The 16,953-nt window shown below is 38.2% G+C and overlaps 1 protein-coding gene across 1 annotated transcript in view; it reads right to left on the reverse strand.

Annotated features, from left to right (window-relative positions):
* The window catches only part of PHTF2 (putative homeodomain transcription factor 2), a 50,054-nt gene extending 35,113 nt beyond the window's left edge, over window positions 1-14,941 (reverse strand). Inside the window, exons 1-2 of the mRNA XM_010150196.1 lie at window positions 14,864-14,941; window positions 2,057-2,113 (exon numbers count right to left, since the gene is read on the reverse strand). Coding sequence (XP_010148498.1) covers window positions 2,057-2,113; window positions 14,864-14,908 — 102 coding nt within the window. The 5' untranslated portion in view covers window positions 14,909-14,941. The remainder of the gene's footprint in view (window positions 1-2,056; window positions 2,114-14,863) is intronic.
* Window positions 14,942-16,953: the final 2,012 nt, after the last annotated feature.

Genomic DNA, 16,953 nt, shown 5'->3' on the forward strand with positions numbered 1-16,953 from the left:
CAAGATTTTCTTTGAAAGTATAAATAATGATGTATGTGCCTCTTAGAAGAAATAACCCCCTGGAAACACATGAACAATCCTAGGAAAAATTTACCATTGTGGCTAAAGTTATGTTTTCATTTTAAAGAAACAATTCTGTGAAAAATAAGTCAACAGTATAACTCGATGCATCTTTCATAGGAAAAGAAGTGGTGACATGTTCTTTAAAAATTCCACTGGCCAAATCTCAAACACTTTCAGTGTCTACACTTCAGTGGAGTGCACTGATTTGGCTGTTCTATTTTTTGCCAATGCAGTGAAAAAAATTCCGTTTATTAAAATGCAATTACTCCACTCTGAATGCATCGCAAATACCTCTAACATATGTGGGAAGACAGCAGAGTTTCAAATGAAGTTTTTTAAAAAAAAATTTAAGTGTTTCATACTATTCATGCCCATCCGGTTCATTCATATAATTTCCATTCAGCAAACACATTTCAGCTAACTAATAGCAAAAATGAAGTTTAAATAAAAATGCTCAAGGACAGTTGCTATAATTGTAAAAATTTTTTCACAGATTTTTAAATTATTCTTAATAGATTTTACTATAGTTCTAACTAAACTATAAATTTATAGTATCAGAAACATGTTTTCTGCTAAAAATAGCAATTTATTAATAAAGCTTATTTACCGACAGTACTGTAGCAGCTTTGAGATTAAAGCGCTCACGTGCAATACTTGAGCTCTGCAGTCTGGCGCAGCGTTACCATCATTATACTGTGAACACACTCTCATACAAACATCATTAATTTGTTAGTTACCGGACTGCTGAGCCAAACGAGATGCATCTCGAATAAGCACAAGGCATTACTTGCAATGAATTATTTGAATGATGCCCTGTTACACAGTAGTCACAAGAACTTTGGCCCTAATGGCCATTGGTTTACATGGTGCAGAAAGGACCCTGAAGAGAAGCAACATGCTGGGGTCCCGGTTTGAAATCAGCGGCTCTGATGGCCAAGGCCATTCCGTCTGACACGGCACTGAAGAGATGGTTTCGGAAGGCCAGGCGGGCAGCAGGGAGACGTGGCCCCAGCCGGGCGTGCTGCTGGCAGGGATGCTGCACCGTCTGCGGGAGGGGGATTCACAGCATTGCAAAGGTTCAGGCATCATGTTCAGAAACACTTCCAAAAATATCAGTGGCTCTGACTTCAAAGTTAATCTGTAGATTTTTGTACAGAAATCAGGGAGCTGCAGTTCAGGTCAGTAGCGGTTCCTATGTAATGCATGCCAACTCCCCCTTAGCACACTGGGTTTAGCTATTTAAATACTGGGAAGGAAAAACACCTCCTGAAGCAATGTACATTTTGGTAGCATTAAGAATTAGCAATGCCTCAGAACTCATGCAGTAACAGCATACTCCTTATGTGCAGTATTTAAAGAAAAACGGGTTAATTGCAAGAGAATGTTGATTCAATTAACTTTTAACATCATGGAGTATGGCATAATATACAATCCATAAAACTATTACGTATAGGATTGATTTCTTTTTCTCCAGAACAATTTAGCAATGTGGCAGACACTGATGGCACTGTTAGTTAAACCAAAATGCAAAGAACGCTGTTAAACTGCTTGTTCAGGGAAACAAAGCCTGAAGTACTTACCAGTCTAATAAACTGTACAAAACAATGACAGCATCATAAAGGAGGAAAAGTAAACTGCAGGTATAAGGTAACTAACTGAAAGCAAAGAGAGCTCAGATAACTGACGTTAGAATTCATCACAAAGAAAAGCCAAAGAGAGGTACTAAAATAACTAAGCTCTGGCTTAAGGTAACTGAAAATAAATAATTGTATTCAGATACAGAAATATGCAGCACTTTAAATGCTGCAGTTAATTATGCAAAATAAACAGAGCATAAATATGCTGGTTACATTTGGTTACACTCCAGAAGTCTGGTTTTACTTTACCGGTATTAAATACCACCGCTTACATTGTAAATGACATCAGCGAACACAACCCCAGACAGCACCGCTGGTAACTGGCAAAAAAAAGAGTTGAAATGCTATAGTATTACCTTTATTTCTCTTTGCTCTACTGATTTTTCCCATATTTGTTGATCATATGCCCCAATCTGAAACGAACACACAGAGAAATAATCTACATTAGGTTTTAAAAGACACCGATCAAACCAAAGCAATCAATCTTTAGCAAGACAAGCATGAAGACAGCAGGTTGTTTCCTTCTTCACAAAGAAATCTTTATCTTCTCCGTTCCGTCTTGGCTGGACTGGATCTAGCTAACCTGCGATGGAGGGGAGAGGCAAGCAGATAGCCTCAGCCTCAATCGCATCACTTGGGCAAGTCAGGCTGCCTCCACCCTCAGGTCGGGATTGCAGCCTCGGTACTGATGGAGCAGACCGACGGCAGCAACACGGACACCCTCTTACAGCTAATGTTAGAGAGCACACCACGCACATCCAGTTCAACCCATACCTTCCATTAATCTATTGTTTTTCAAATCACCGCCCTCTGTATTTCCTGTTCCATCTCATCCACTTTTACAGCTACACTGTTTTCAGCTTTATCTCTTAAGATTCCACAGCAACAAAATAGATGATCAGGCTGTCAATAGACTGCAGCCCAGGAAAAACTTGTGTATCAGGAAACAGCACTTCATCTGCCAAACCACTAATGAAATAACGTTCCTGGCAGACCTATGCCCAAATTTGTTCGCTCTCATTAAGCTGCTAGTCTACTTATCCATTAAACTCTTCTAAAGACGTTAGCTTCGTCTAAACATGAGCAAGATTTTAGTTTAAAAATCAGGATAAAAGGAAATTGTTTCTCCAAGGCTCTACCCTCACCACAGCATTGTAGAAAACTTTGTGTTAGAGCAGAATCATAGACAGACTAAAACTTGATCCTGCAAGCACTTACTAAAATCTGAGCACTACAACCAGTTTTGATGAGTTCTGTCATTTTTAATAACCATCAATACAGGCAGCTATCGTTAATTTAAGAAATTACTGTGCACTTTTTATACAAGAAAGCCACTCTACGTCTGTCAGATAGTTGAAGAAGGAAATTCACATGTAAATCATGACAGGAACAAGTCAGTATATGAGGCAATATATCCAAGTTTTGTAAGAAGTTATCAAAGATCATCAGACTGAACTCTGCACAAACAGTATTTCTAGATTATACTCAGTAACGATCTCTTTTTACTACGTCACTTTTAAAACCTTTCCATCCCAGCAGTTCTACCTAGACACACACACTGCTAGATCCCTGGAGTTTGATTCGTACCATGAACACTGAGCAGTTAAGTGCAGGACCACTTTTAGGTCACGAGGGAGAGACAGACACACTTCCGAAGACTCACAGTCCCTTTACTGACTGTGCAGAGAGCTGATACAAGCAGCTTAGTCCAAACATCTGACACAGAGGCAAGAGGAACCCCCATCATTTCAGCAAACCTGCTTAAACTCAATCTTACTGCAAGAGTGTATCTTCTCCTTCCAATTTGTAAGCTGTAGCAGACATAAAGGGCCCAACCACCAGTGCATACACCTTAAACTACAAAACAGCATTCTGATTTGTCTTTTACTATTGGTCTTCAGTGTTTAATTAATGTTAATTAAAAAAAAAAGTCATTCTTGCTTAAAAAGGATCTCCTAACCAAGAACACAACATAAATGCAAAAAGATATATAGGCAAACACACCCATAAACAAAATATCTGGAGGCATCTTCTGTGTCTCTAAACCTGACCTGTCGGGGGGGGGGGGGGGGGGGGGCGAGAATTCTAAGTGATAGCAGTAAAGTCCAAAGCAAATTGAAAGTGAGAACAAGGAACTGAATTAATTTGAGAATTACATTCTCAAATTTAAAAGATATTTTCCATTCACAAGAACTAGGTACCCAAACCGTTTCTTTACTTTGCTACCTTAAACCTCTGGAAAAAAATCTACTGGCTTTTTGGTATAACAATAAATAATTTGCACCTTTCATTTGGAAAAAAAAAAGGTAGACTGTGGAAAATAACTGGGGAGTCAGGCACTGTAGAATTAAGCACTTGCTACAATTACAGTAATTAAACCAAAGGAAGTTTAAGAGCTAACTCCACCTGGATAACAGCCAACAATTAAAAAGTCAGTATCTTGAATAACCACTCCACCCAGACATTTATATCTAATTGTTCTGGCTTTTTCTCTAAATACATTTAAAATGAAATTTCAGGCCTTCCTGTTTTCCATGAAATTTACTGCGAAGAGCCTTGAGTGAGGTTTTTGAGCTGCATAATATTGTGTTCTCCTCTCCTCATTTCCAAAAGGATTTCTTTCTACAGACAGAAAAGGGGATGCAAGCCTGTCTCCCTCTCGATTATGCAAGAACCAAATGCAGAAGGAAGCCCTTGTGTGCCAATAAGGCTGTAAAGCAAACTGTGCTCCTAATTCCATTCATAGCTGAAACGGGTGTAGAGTTGAAAGAGTCTAAAAGTGTGTTCTCCTTGTAGACAAATAACAGACCGTTTGTTAAAGGAATTCTGGGAAACAGATCCCAGAGGACATCTGAGGCATGGAAGTTGACTGATTTACAATTTCACTTAGTTATATTTTCCTACAAACATTTCTTCTCCCTCAAGGCTAGGTAGCAGCTTCTGCCTCCACAGAAAGACAAGAAGTAGGGATTTTGCCATTCACACTTTTCTTTTAACCTTGCCCCATAACGCAATTCTTCCAGCAGGAGGTGAAAGGAGAGAGCCAAAACAACTTCAGGAAGACTGTCTTTTACAACTGTTTTATTAGACTACTGGATCTGGCCAATCCCCTCTGGTCAACTTTAATTATTAAAATCTGAGCACAGGACTATTACGCAAAGGCATACTCTTGCAAACTGAAGAGAGTTAAAGGGATAATCACACACTGAGTATCATTACAATCTCTCATTTTTTAATTGTTTTTTTTTTTTAACTCTACCTAACTTGACCCCTTCAGGTTTTAAGAAAGTTCAGAAACACTTTAGGGAGCAGGCGTACGTGCTCAGCACATCAAATTCAGCCCTGATGCTCAGTTTCCGTTCTCTCCTTCTGCATAAGCACCACTCTATGCTTCTCTTGCAAGTGTATCAGAAGGAAACACGTGGAAACAAAGGCATCGTTATGAAGTAGCCCACTGGCACGCTTCATTTCCCACATTAAAACAAAAATTGGTAGAACTAGTTTTACTGAAACAAAGCAATTACAAAACATAGGTATTTATTTTTTTCCTTCTCTACCTTATGTCAGGAAAACATATTTACAGTTTGTTAAAAATATCTTGCAGAATTTATTGAGAAGTGTTTTTCATTGATAACTGTAACAGATAATGACCACTGGAGATGCTAGACAGCTCTATGAATTAAACTCAAGAATGAAAGTTAATACTAGCAAACCCTCCCGTTTTTAAATTGAGACCACCAGTCAATTCCATCTTCAAGGATGATTCTGATTTACAAGTATTTGCATCTAAATTATGTTTCATGTTAAATGTAAATATTAAGTTGTCAAATGTTGGCATGCAGGCTCTAGCTCTTGGCTATTCATGTAATTGGTACATACCTTCAGGACACTGAAAAGAAGTCTAGCAATGCCAAAGAAATTAAGCTCTGAAGGCAAATAAAATGAAGGAATAAACTTCTAGAGAGATGATGATAATTCATGCTTCCAACCTGAAGAATTTAAATATACACAAAACTTGATCAAAGTAAGCTTTCCCTCAATATGCAACTGCCCTTGAGGCTCCTCTGCAGGTGTTCAAGCTTCCTGTGCCTGGAACTGTTAGGCCAACATGAAAGCTCCAATAATATATATATGTGTGTCTGTGTGTGTGTGTGTGTGTATGTATCTGGTTCAGAGTCCTGAACCCACCAACTCTACCAGGAGTCCCATCCCTTATAGCTGCAAGTTCTGTCGTATCCTTCAAAGAAAATTTAAAGTACAAAATACAAGGGCCCAAAAAACGTCCAATTTTTAAGTATACAAGAATCAGTAATGCTTTTAAAATCCACTCAAGACTTAGTGCAAGACTGTTTGCATAATAGCTTGTCTATAGGTCTATAACTGGCAATAGACTTTCTTTTAGCAAACTACACAGCACAACATAGCAATTTTAATCTGATTTATCACAGACATGTATTGTAATTTAATTTATATAATATCTAATTGAAGGATAGAAATTAGTATTCTATACAATTTATTTATTTATTAAAATTTGGCAGAAACCTAATTAACAAAAAAATTTCCCTTGGTCTTTTTAAAATTATTTGTTAATTCAAGTTAGATAACAAGCCTATCATGTCATTTTTAAATGTCATCACCAAGCATCAACAGCAACACAACCCTGTTGTAGGAAGCTTGTCAGTAATATGTTATAGATACAAAAAATGGTTGGGTAACCTGCCTGTAGCACAACTGCATAAACTAGCCAATGTTATACATATTTAGTGTACATCATGCATCCCAGGCTTCCTCAATGCCAAGATTCTATCCAGTCTATCCAAACCAGTTACCTCTAAAATATTCAGTTCTCAAGACACCATGCCTCAATAAACACCGAGTAAAGAAGGTAGAAGGAATTCTGTTCCGTTATGTATTTACTGAATTAACAAATATTCTTCAGGCAGCTATTAAAATTTTCAGCATATAAAGGAATACGTGCAAAGACTGAAAATGCTGCCAGTCTTCTTTCACAATGGAAAAGGGAGGGGGGGCGGCGAGGTTTAGCATCCTAAATTACCTAAAGCATAATGAGCCTTCAAATGTATTTTCTAGGGAAAAAAAGTTTCCTCACAAGTAATTGTCAAAAAAAAAAAAAAAACCAAACTTGTAGGTGACTTCACATGGGATATTAATCTACACAATTACACATTTAACAAAACTAAACTCACCTGATAAAGCTAGCTCTTTACTGAAAGATCAAATAAATTTGAGATCGTTTTTAAGTACAGACTCCTCATAGCTTTTTCTGGTTTTAAGAGATATGTGCACCTCTTGAAATTATCTAAACTAATTGCACTTATTTCTTCCCAATGAAATAACTTAAAAAGCATTTGATCACATTTCTTTACATATCTAAAGTTCGTTTGGCACTGTACAATATGGTATAATGTTAACAGCAACTAGCCCAAGTAAAAAGTTCAGCTACTGAAAACACAGCTAATTTTTACTTCAAATAAAGCTCAGTGAGAAGGGTTTCTGCACTGTGTAGTGTTTCTTCCCAGTGTCTTTCTCATAACAAGCCATATGGGCATCAAGATTGAATTTGAGCTTTGTGAATGACACTGATAGTCACTTTAAGCTAATGTAGTGATGGTATCAACGTGTAGCCCAATACTCACAAGGCCTTCTGATTCTAATGGAATCAATCAATATTTCAGGAGACATCTATAATTTATGATCAAGCAGACCAGCAAAGATTATAATCCTAAGAATACACAGTATTTCCTGCTGGATGTTAAAACTTTAATGTTTATCAATAATGAAACCTGCATGCTAAGCTTTGCTCTTTAAAACCTCTAAACACTTTTACAAGCAACATCACAATAGTATTACAAATCCAAAAGATACAAGATACAGGGCTTGGTGAATAAAAACCAAAGTTGCTTCCTTGGACTGTCTACCAAGGAAATTAAGAGCTTAAGACCTTATTAAAATATTTAGTGTTAAAACATTAGTTAGTATGCTTTAATAACTTTTAGAGAGTCCAACGTTCTTTAAAAAATGCATGATTTTATGTATCAATTTTATTATTAAGATATCAATGTATATACGATTTCTATAGTTGTAATACTTTAAGATGATTCATATTTAGTTTATGTTGAAGTATACGTTTCAGATATTAGACAAATAATTTCTCATTTTCTCAAATCTTGGAAGAGGATTATTGAAAGTTACTTTAAATCCCATTTTAGTTTCTACATGAACTGATCGCCATTGCAGCAAATAAAACAAAATAGTAGCTCAGCAGTATAATTATCTCTGTTGGAGTAGATCTGTACTCTTAGGATAATTTCTTTTCCAGATGTTTTTAATTTTCAAAGGTGGTCAGTTTTTTTCAATTTCGTTTGTGGTGATTATGTTGACTGGACAAGCTACGCTAAGACAAAGTTGGCTAATAAACCAGAGATGGAAATCGCTATATAACAGTTGTACACGGTCTGCTAATAGTGAAGAGTTTAGTAACTTTTTGTCAAATGGAGAAGGACAGTGAAGGGATTCAAGCTGCATATCCTAAGGTGCAGAGCTTTGGAATTATGACTGCTGAATTGTTACCTCTGATTACTAAAAGATTCTGTGATTCCCCTCCCCTCTCCCTGTTCAGCCCAAGGGAAAGCTGAAACAACTATTTAGAGTAAAATGAAGCGATTTAAGACTTTAAGAGTTATTTCTTCTTAACTGTTTCAATTGCAAATTAATGACCTGCTTAAATTCTGGCAATAACTGAAACAGCACTGGATTTACAGCCATTTCCCCGAACAATAATTTTACCAAAGCTTACATTGAAGATACTGTGCCTTTCAGAGTGAAATAATACATAATTAAACATTTAACAACTATGTATTAATAGTTTTTTCAGTATCATTCATTAGAGATTAATTCTTGGTAATACCAGTCAGCCCTACTTATTGCCCTGAGTAATGGTTTGCAGATTTTAGCATGTCTACTAAAAACATAAAACATCTGTTTTCATGACACAGTCATAGAATCATAGAATCTTCTGGGTTGGAAAAGACCTTTAAGGCCATGAAGTCCAACTGTTAACCAACACTGCCAAGTCCACCACTAAACCATGTCCCTAAGCATCACATCTACAATTAAACATAAAGGAAAATTATATACATAAGAATAGTTAGAAACAGCTTGGAGGTTAAACTAAACAAGAGTACAGGAATAACCAGCACCTACTCTAAGCCTTTTCCTAGTGACAAAAAATAGATAGCAGGGGTAACTTCAGGTACCATTTCTTTGGCCTAAGTGAACTATAGAGCAAAACCTAAGAAGCAGCACAAACTGAATGAGATTCCATCTCTGTCATTAACTATATTTAAGCACAATCCCTTACAATAACATCTACTCATCTTCAAATTTCAAACCAAAGTCATCACAGAATTGCATAGGTTGGAACCTCTGGAGGTCATCTAGCCCAACCTCCTGTGCAAAGCAGGTCCAGTTACAGCAGGTTGCTCAAGGACGAAAGCAACCAGTAGAGATCCAACCACCTCCGAAGACCGGACACTTCACAGACTCTATGGGGTCCCGTCTCAATGCTTGGAAAACCGCACATTAAACTTTTTATCCTTGTATCTAATCAGAATTTCTCACGTTTCAACTTGCATTTCTTGCCTCACATGCAATCCCTGTGCACCTCTGAGAAGAGCATGGAGACATCCTCTCCACGGCCTCCCAAGCAGGAGTTGTGACAGCAGTAAGCTCTCCTCCCCTCTGCCCTCTCAACACTGAGCAAACCAAGATCTCTCAGACTCTTTGTACATCACATGCTCCAGCCCCGTAACATCGTGGTGGCACTCCACTGGACTTGCCAAGGAACGCCAATGCCCTTCTTGTACAGGACAGGCCAATGCTGGACACAGCACCCCAGATGCAGTCTCACATGAGCTCAACAGAGGGGAATAATCCCTTCCCATGGCTACATTATTACTAACAACAGCCCAAATACTCTCCAAATGTAAAGGATTTTAAGAACTCTACAACATTCAGTGGTTTTGGTGGGGTTTTTTTGGTTTTGTGTGGGATGTTTTGGTTTTTGGTGGTGGTGTGTTGGTTTTTTTTTTTGTCCTTGCACAGAACAAAGGAGCCTCAAGACACAATTGGGAAAAGAAAACTACTCTGACAGCCTCATTATTCAGTATAATTCCCTGAAGACCTCTGAAAATCCAGCAATTTTACTGCCCTTACGCCCCTGATCCTTTCCACTTCCCATGGCTCCTTGTGCCAGTACATTCATCTGGGTGTCTGAAAGATCAGTCCGATCACTCAAGAAGGGAAGAGAAAACAGTACGTTAGTTTCACAAGGCATAATGAAACAATTCAAGAAACAGAGAATCCCTCTCAAGACAGAAGGATTTCAGCTCTTCTCCCTCTTCCCCAAACCCCTTAGATAAATTCCGTTCCTTATAGATTTGCAGTCTTAGATGTAACTGGATTAGTCCCCTGACCATACTCACCAGATAATGCATGACAGGCTGTGGGGAGGCAAAGCAGGCATGGGAGCCAGCAGGCAGGCAAAATATAAGCCTGCTTTCTTCAGCCACAGCACCAGTTCTTGAGTGACCTTTTGCACAAGGTTCAGAAAAAGAAGAGTAGTTCTGTCTCACCAAAACAAGGTGCTGGTTGGTCGGATGACAACTCGAGTACTGAATCCCAGCACTATGTGGAAGGAAACTCTCCTAAATACACCGGTTTTTCCTCAGTGCTTTTCCACATAGCCAGCTCCAACACCTGTCCAGTTTTGGCACTTGAAAGCAGATCTTTTTGAACTGACACAGTTTCAGCATCCAGAGTTTTAGGTAATATAGCCATACAGCCCAACCATTTGTCAGAACCTGGCTTTGGTGCCAGGGTCAACACTGCCTCACGTGAATGCAGTGCCAAGGTGGCAATAAGCTGGTTTCAGGGAATGACAATTTTTGTTTTATTTCCTCCTTTATTAACTTGGCAAGTATAATCTTGGACTAATGAGCTGTAAAATACTGAATATTACAGATCTTAAAACAGTGCAATTAGAACTCTCATTTTGCCCTTTAAAGCCATGAGAGAGAAAACATCTCATTTGTTTTATTGTGCCCTTTAACAGCCGTACCCAAGGGACACCCGAAACAGCGGAAAGCTGCATTGGCAAATTTAACTGATAGGCTATCATATGCCAGATTCGGCTGCAATTCATTAAGTTATGTTCTGCCTTCCCCTACAATCATTCCCCTGAGAAGGAACAACACAATTCTCTCCTGCAATACTGTCAACAGGTTTGTATAAAGTTCCCCATTTTAGCAGCTGGACTTACGTGAGGATTGAAAATCAGAAAGTTGTTATAGGAAATTTATGTACAGTCTCCAAGCTGGAAACCAGACCAAAAATCGCATGTCTGCTTTTATCTGTAAAACTGGGAAGTATTGTAAGAAATTGATGCAAGAAGTTTGTTACAAGCAATATTTTAGGTTCTTACCAATGTTGTTATTTTTAACATCTGTTACTGAGGCAATACTTCAAGTATGCATAAAGTATCAGTATCAGAAGGGTATGCCATCAGATACTGAAATTGTTTACAATAATTGTGGGGGTGTCAGATTTTTTCAGAGGAAACATTATGATGGTTTTCTCCATAAAATTCATCAGTTACAAATCTGAAGCAAGTTCAGCATTCTGATGAAGACACACAATCCTGAGGATATTAACTAACAAAGTGCATATAGGTGAGTAATAGTTCGGTAGCCGCCTGGGACCAAAGTAATGACCCGTTGCAGAGGGCAATGCCGGCACCCCTGCCACACCCTCTTATTGCAAGAACCAGTGCAGCAGAAAGTGTTAAAAACAAGCCGGCCAAACCCTGACACAGGAATAGCTCAGCACTGCACTCCCCAGCGCACCCAGAACACAGCAGAGGTTTAATTTATTTTAAATTATAATCTCTTTCTACAGAGCCAACCCGTATCTAGCAGGATTTATACATTCAGGACTCATGCCTGGCTAAAGTATTCATACCAGCTGGGAAACGCAAGCTACCACTGGAAGCAGTGAACCTATGCCCATGCAATCTTACAACTCAAATAACAAGCTGCTATAATGCACTACCTGAAATCTTAGAATACGATTTAAAATAACTAAGAATTTATTATTGTATTTTCATAAGGCAGTAATCAAGAGCTCCGATGCACTAGAAGCAGACTACATCTATTGCAACAACAAAAAACAAGTTCACATAATAAAAGGTCTGACCTTTTAAACGATTAAGCGTATTACTAAATCATCCTCATGTGAGGAGCTAAATTTCAGACAATAGTATGAGTCATATGAGTAAACTCGGTGTTTGGAAAACTTGCCTGAAGTAGGGTTGGAAGAGCTCAATTGCTTAACTCTTTCCACTGAAGAAATATAAAAATGCCTCACTTTTGAGAAACCAACAGAACTTTGAAACTCAGTAGAGACATCAAATAACTACATGGAAAAATACATTAAAATTGAAAACACAGAAACACAAGGAGAAAGTTATCTGTTCAATATTTCTTATGCAGCCTCCACCTACTCAAATATATTTTTCTTCTTTATGGATGACTCTAAATATCAGAGGTTCTTCATGGGTGGTTTTGGGCTTTGTTTGTTTTAGGGTATTCATATACCAACTCATTAATCTAAAAATACCTACCCAAAATAACAGTTCATTGTCCTCATTTTATTATATAGGTAAATCATATCGATTTGATCAACAGTGACTGCAATCCTGGTTCTCTCTTGCCCCAGAGACAAAGTTTTACTGTCAGAATGTACTAAGTTTTGATCCCTCCCCACTTTCAATTTAAGTTACTCTTATGAGGAATCAGCATGTCTAAAAACTAAGTGGGCCAACTTTGACAACTCTGAAATCAAGATTCAAACCTGAAAGCAACCACCAGTTCACAGAGTTCAGTATTTTGCAATCGTAAGCAACAACATAACAGAAATGCATCATAAAGGGCAAAAAAATGTCTGCTAACTACTAGCATACCCCTTCCTGATCCCCAGTTTGAAATCTGTAGTGCAAACAACAAATCCATGGGGAAAATATACTGTGCCACCTAAAAGATTTAGATAGATAGACAGACAGACAGATTAAATCAGGGACATGGGTGAAAAGAGCCTAGATGCTCACAGGAAAGGGTCACACACCACACTACAAAGTGAAAAAAACCCTTGGTGTTACCAGCCTGATCCAGGATAACCATCAGTAACTGGGACCTCAGAAATAACAATATAATTAGCATGAACATTTGCATGCGAGCCAACATTTCTGCAGTGCAGCCATTTGTCCCAAAATAAGACTCCACTTCCTCATACCAAAAGCAGCAAAGGCTGCTCATTTGGCAGACCCCAGTCCAGTCCACATGTTGATTGCAATTAAATTTTGTTCATGCCATGGAAAACACTGATAACTGGTTTGTGCAAGATCTTATCCCTCCTGAAGACAGCCCAGCCTTTCATGAAGTAACAGGAGTCACCACATCACAACTCCTTGCCAGAAAGGCTGCATGCAATGTCCGGCCGAGCACTGTTGTTGCTATGAACGAAATAAATGGAAACATGTGCGAAATCACTGGAAAAAACGACAGAACAAGGGTTAAAAGAATGACCTGTACTGGTAATGAGTAATCCTGTTAGGAGCAGTGTCCTGGGAAAAGTAAAAGGGAGGAATGGGTTGTTTATATCAAGACCAGAAGGCCAGCCCTCTGTAAGATCACAGCACAGTGACTCATCGGCAGAAGATCCTGTCTTCCTAAAACCAGGAGGATGGAAAGTTGGAGAATACCACATATGGCATTCCTTTTGCTCTATGACCAACAGGAAAACAGACATGTAGTTAAAAAAAAAAGGAAAACAGATGTTTATTTAAAAAAAAAAGAAAGAAAAACAGATAACAAGCCTGAACATCAGGTAAGATTTACAGAGACTTCAGACTCCTTCTTCAAAGGACCATTTATATACAAAGCTGAATACCATCAAAGATCTGTCCAAAGTCTAGTTCATCATCACCAATGAAAAAACCCCAGAGATGTGACAAGGATCTGATAGCCAGCATCTCTTGCACTGCATGAAAGAGGTCCTGGCCAAACCAAATGCGCACACAACTCTGTGCTGCTAAGTATTATTAGTATGACAGTGCGAGTGAATGAAATCTATGAGTGAGGGAGTGGAAGTGGGTAAAATCAGCATCACTTTCCCCTACCATAAGATCCTGCACTGAATTTTGTTGGACTAAATTTTCTACAAGTCATCCCCCAAATCTTTAAAAAATGGGATTGAACCTGCAATCAAGAAACAGTTCAAAAACACAGTGTAATTATACTGATACCCTTCCAAAACTACTTTATGTAAAGCTTGAGTAAGACAAAGGAGAGTACTCAGTACAAAAACAAACAAAAATAATCATCGCACCTTATTTATATCTTAGTAAAGAAGCACATCTCCAAATCTAGCAAATCATTCAGTTAAACTGCTTTTGAAAAGCTGAAAAAGCCAACTGGCATGCTAGTGTCAAGAGGAAACAATTGGAAATTGTCAAAATAATAAATCAGGAAGACATATCAACATTTCTATGTGCAAACATGAATCAAAAGATACAGTATCAAGCGATACTGTAACTATCTATCTCCAAATGACATCTTTTTCCTCTCCTTCCCCCCTCCCCTTTTTTTTTTCCTAATTAATTTCTAAAAAGCCCTAGTCTATCTCTTTTGAGTATGGATTACACAGTTCCTTGTAACTGACAGAAAATAAGCTTCAATTCTTACTTTCTGCTTAAATACAAGGATGCATTTATGTGCTATAGAAACAACATTCTCCTGTACATTAACATTCTACAAAATTTCTCTTTCCTTTTTCTCCATAGCACAAGTAGCCGAGGGAGTGAGGAGTTTTTAATACAGACGAAAAGCTATTCCATTTAATTTGGTAGTGTCTAAATATTTATTTCCTTTTGGATGAAAGGTTTCAAGCTACTCACTCTTATACAATGCTAACTAATAATGCAGTGATATTTTATATTTAATATAGTTTACATATAAAACACAGTAAGCCAACCCTTTGTTGGTTTTGGGTTTTTTTTAAGCCACCATAAAAACAAATAGAAAGCTTACCTTCTTCTGGTACCAAACTATAGCATCAGTTACTTTGGACGCCATTTATTCCACTGAATTCACACAGTCATTTTAGGCTGTTAACAGAAAAAGACAGAACTTTACTTCCACCTTCCCTACCAAGGCCAACATAGGGAATGTAGAAACACTCCCATTACCTGCAAAGTGCCAAACAGCTACATTTACTTTACACCTTGCCTCATTACTACAGTAGAAAGAGTTTGGGTTTCTCCTCCAAGTAAACAAAAAGCTACAAATCTGCTGCTACAGGACGTAAGAAACCTCAGTTTGTTGATCCTTCCCAGTAAAACACAGGTATCACAGAGATGATCTATTATTAACTCTCATGAGGGTCTCATGACCCATATTACCTACAGCATGTTTTTTTCCTGATAAATTAAGCAAGCTTATAGTTATTACCACAGCACAGTATTCTGAAGTCCAGGAATAATTGTGTTACAAAATGCAGGAAAATTCCAGACTTTTAGATATTTTTGGAGAAAAGAAGGAAGAAAGAATTTTTAAAATTATTCAAATATTTGCAAAAAAAAAATCCTGAATACTGTAAGTGTTCAATAACCTCACTGATTGCCTTTAAAAATATATGTATGTTAAAAAAATACCATACTCTAGCCCAGTTAAAAAAAGAAAGTCAATGGGACACACTATACTACATGTGACCTTGTAACATTAGTTGCTAAATGCTCCAACTAATACTCAGCATCTTTCCTATGTTTACAACAGTTTCCAGTGTTATTTTTATATAACTGCAAAAGGTATTTATCATGCAAGGCAATTTCTGTTTTATTCTGTACAGCTAAAAATTTCTAACTAATTATGCAAAAGGTTTTGAAAAAGCCTAAGTAACTTCAAAATATTAAACAACTTTTCTAAATGTACTATCTGAACGACTCCAGGATCAAGTAACATTGGTAAAAATCAGCACAAGAAGATCTCTTAAAAAACTCTGCAAACACAATCTCACCGAACCTCAGAAGGGTGGAGGTTGGCAGGAACCTCTGCGGGTTGCCTGGTCTAACCCCCCCTGGTCAACCAGGGCCACCCGGACCAGGCTGCCCAGGACCGTGGCCAGATGGGTGCTGAATAGCTCCAAGGACAGAGACTCCACTACTTCTTTGGGAAACTGGTGCCAGCGCTCAATCACACTCACCGTAAGAAAGTGTTTCCTGACATTCAGAGGGAACCTCCTGTGTTTCAGCGTGTGCCCACAGCCTCTGGTCCTGTCCCTGGGCACACTGGAAAGAGCCTGGCTCCATCCTCTCCGCACCCTCCCTTCAAGTATTGATACACATTGATAAGATCCCCCTGAACCTTCCCTCATCCAGGCTGAACAGTCCCAGCTCTCTCAGTCTTTCCTCACAGGAGAGATGCTCCAAACCCTTCACCATCTTTGTGACCCTTTGTTGGACTCTATCCAGTAGGTCCAGGTCTCTCGTACTGGGGATCCCAGAACAGGTCCCAGCACCCCAGGCACAGTCTCACCAGTAGCAATGAGGAGTGGTAGTTTAGCCCCCAAACAAGAAACTATGCATCAAGCATTCTTCCAAGGTTGGTATCTCTCAACAAAAAAACGTGATTAAGGGGGACATTACTGATAAAGATATCGCATTTATCATAACATTATCAATATCAACAAGAATATCGCACCTTATATTTCTTCACTAAAAGCAAACAAAAATTACTAATCTGTAGTCAGTTTTTATAGTGCAATATTAAAGGTGATCTTTGTCTTTAAAACAAAGCAAAAGGTAAAACATTTGTTTACAGCATTTGCACAGATAAGAAAGGCAAAGAAAAATACAATGTCCAACAGATGGGATGGAAACACACTGTGCAATAGATTAAAATTAGTGTCTTTATGAAATGCCTAAGCATTAGAACAACTCATGACGCTTTATTATATGCTGTTCATCACCAAAAATTTCAGTTAAAGATAAAACCAGAGTTTAGATTACCTGATCATAAGAGCTGTTTGTATGAAACCCGCAAATACTCCCTCCTCAAAAGCCCTATCAACACTGCCATCTTTCAAGACATTTGAAAGTCTAAGTGATAGAGGAGCCGACCAG

This window comes from Eurypyga helias, unplaced genomic scaffold (genome assembly GCF_000690775.1).
Source record: "Eurypyga helias isolate BGI_N326 unplaced genomic scaffold, ASM69077v1 scaffold16764, whole genome shotgun sequence".
Classification (NCBI taxonomy): Eukaryota; Metazoa; Chordata; class Aves; order Eurypygiformes; family Eurypygidae; genus Eurypyga; species Eurypyga helias.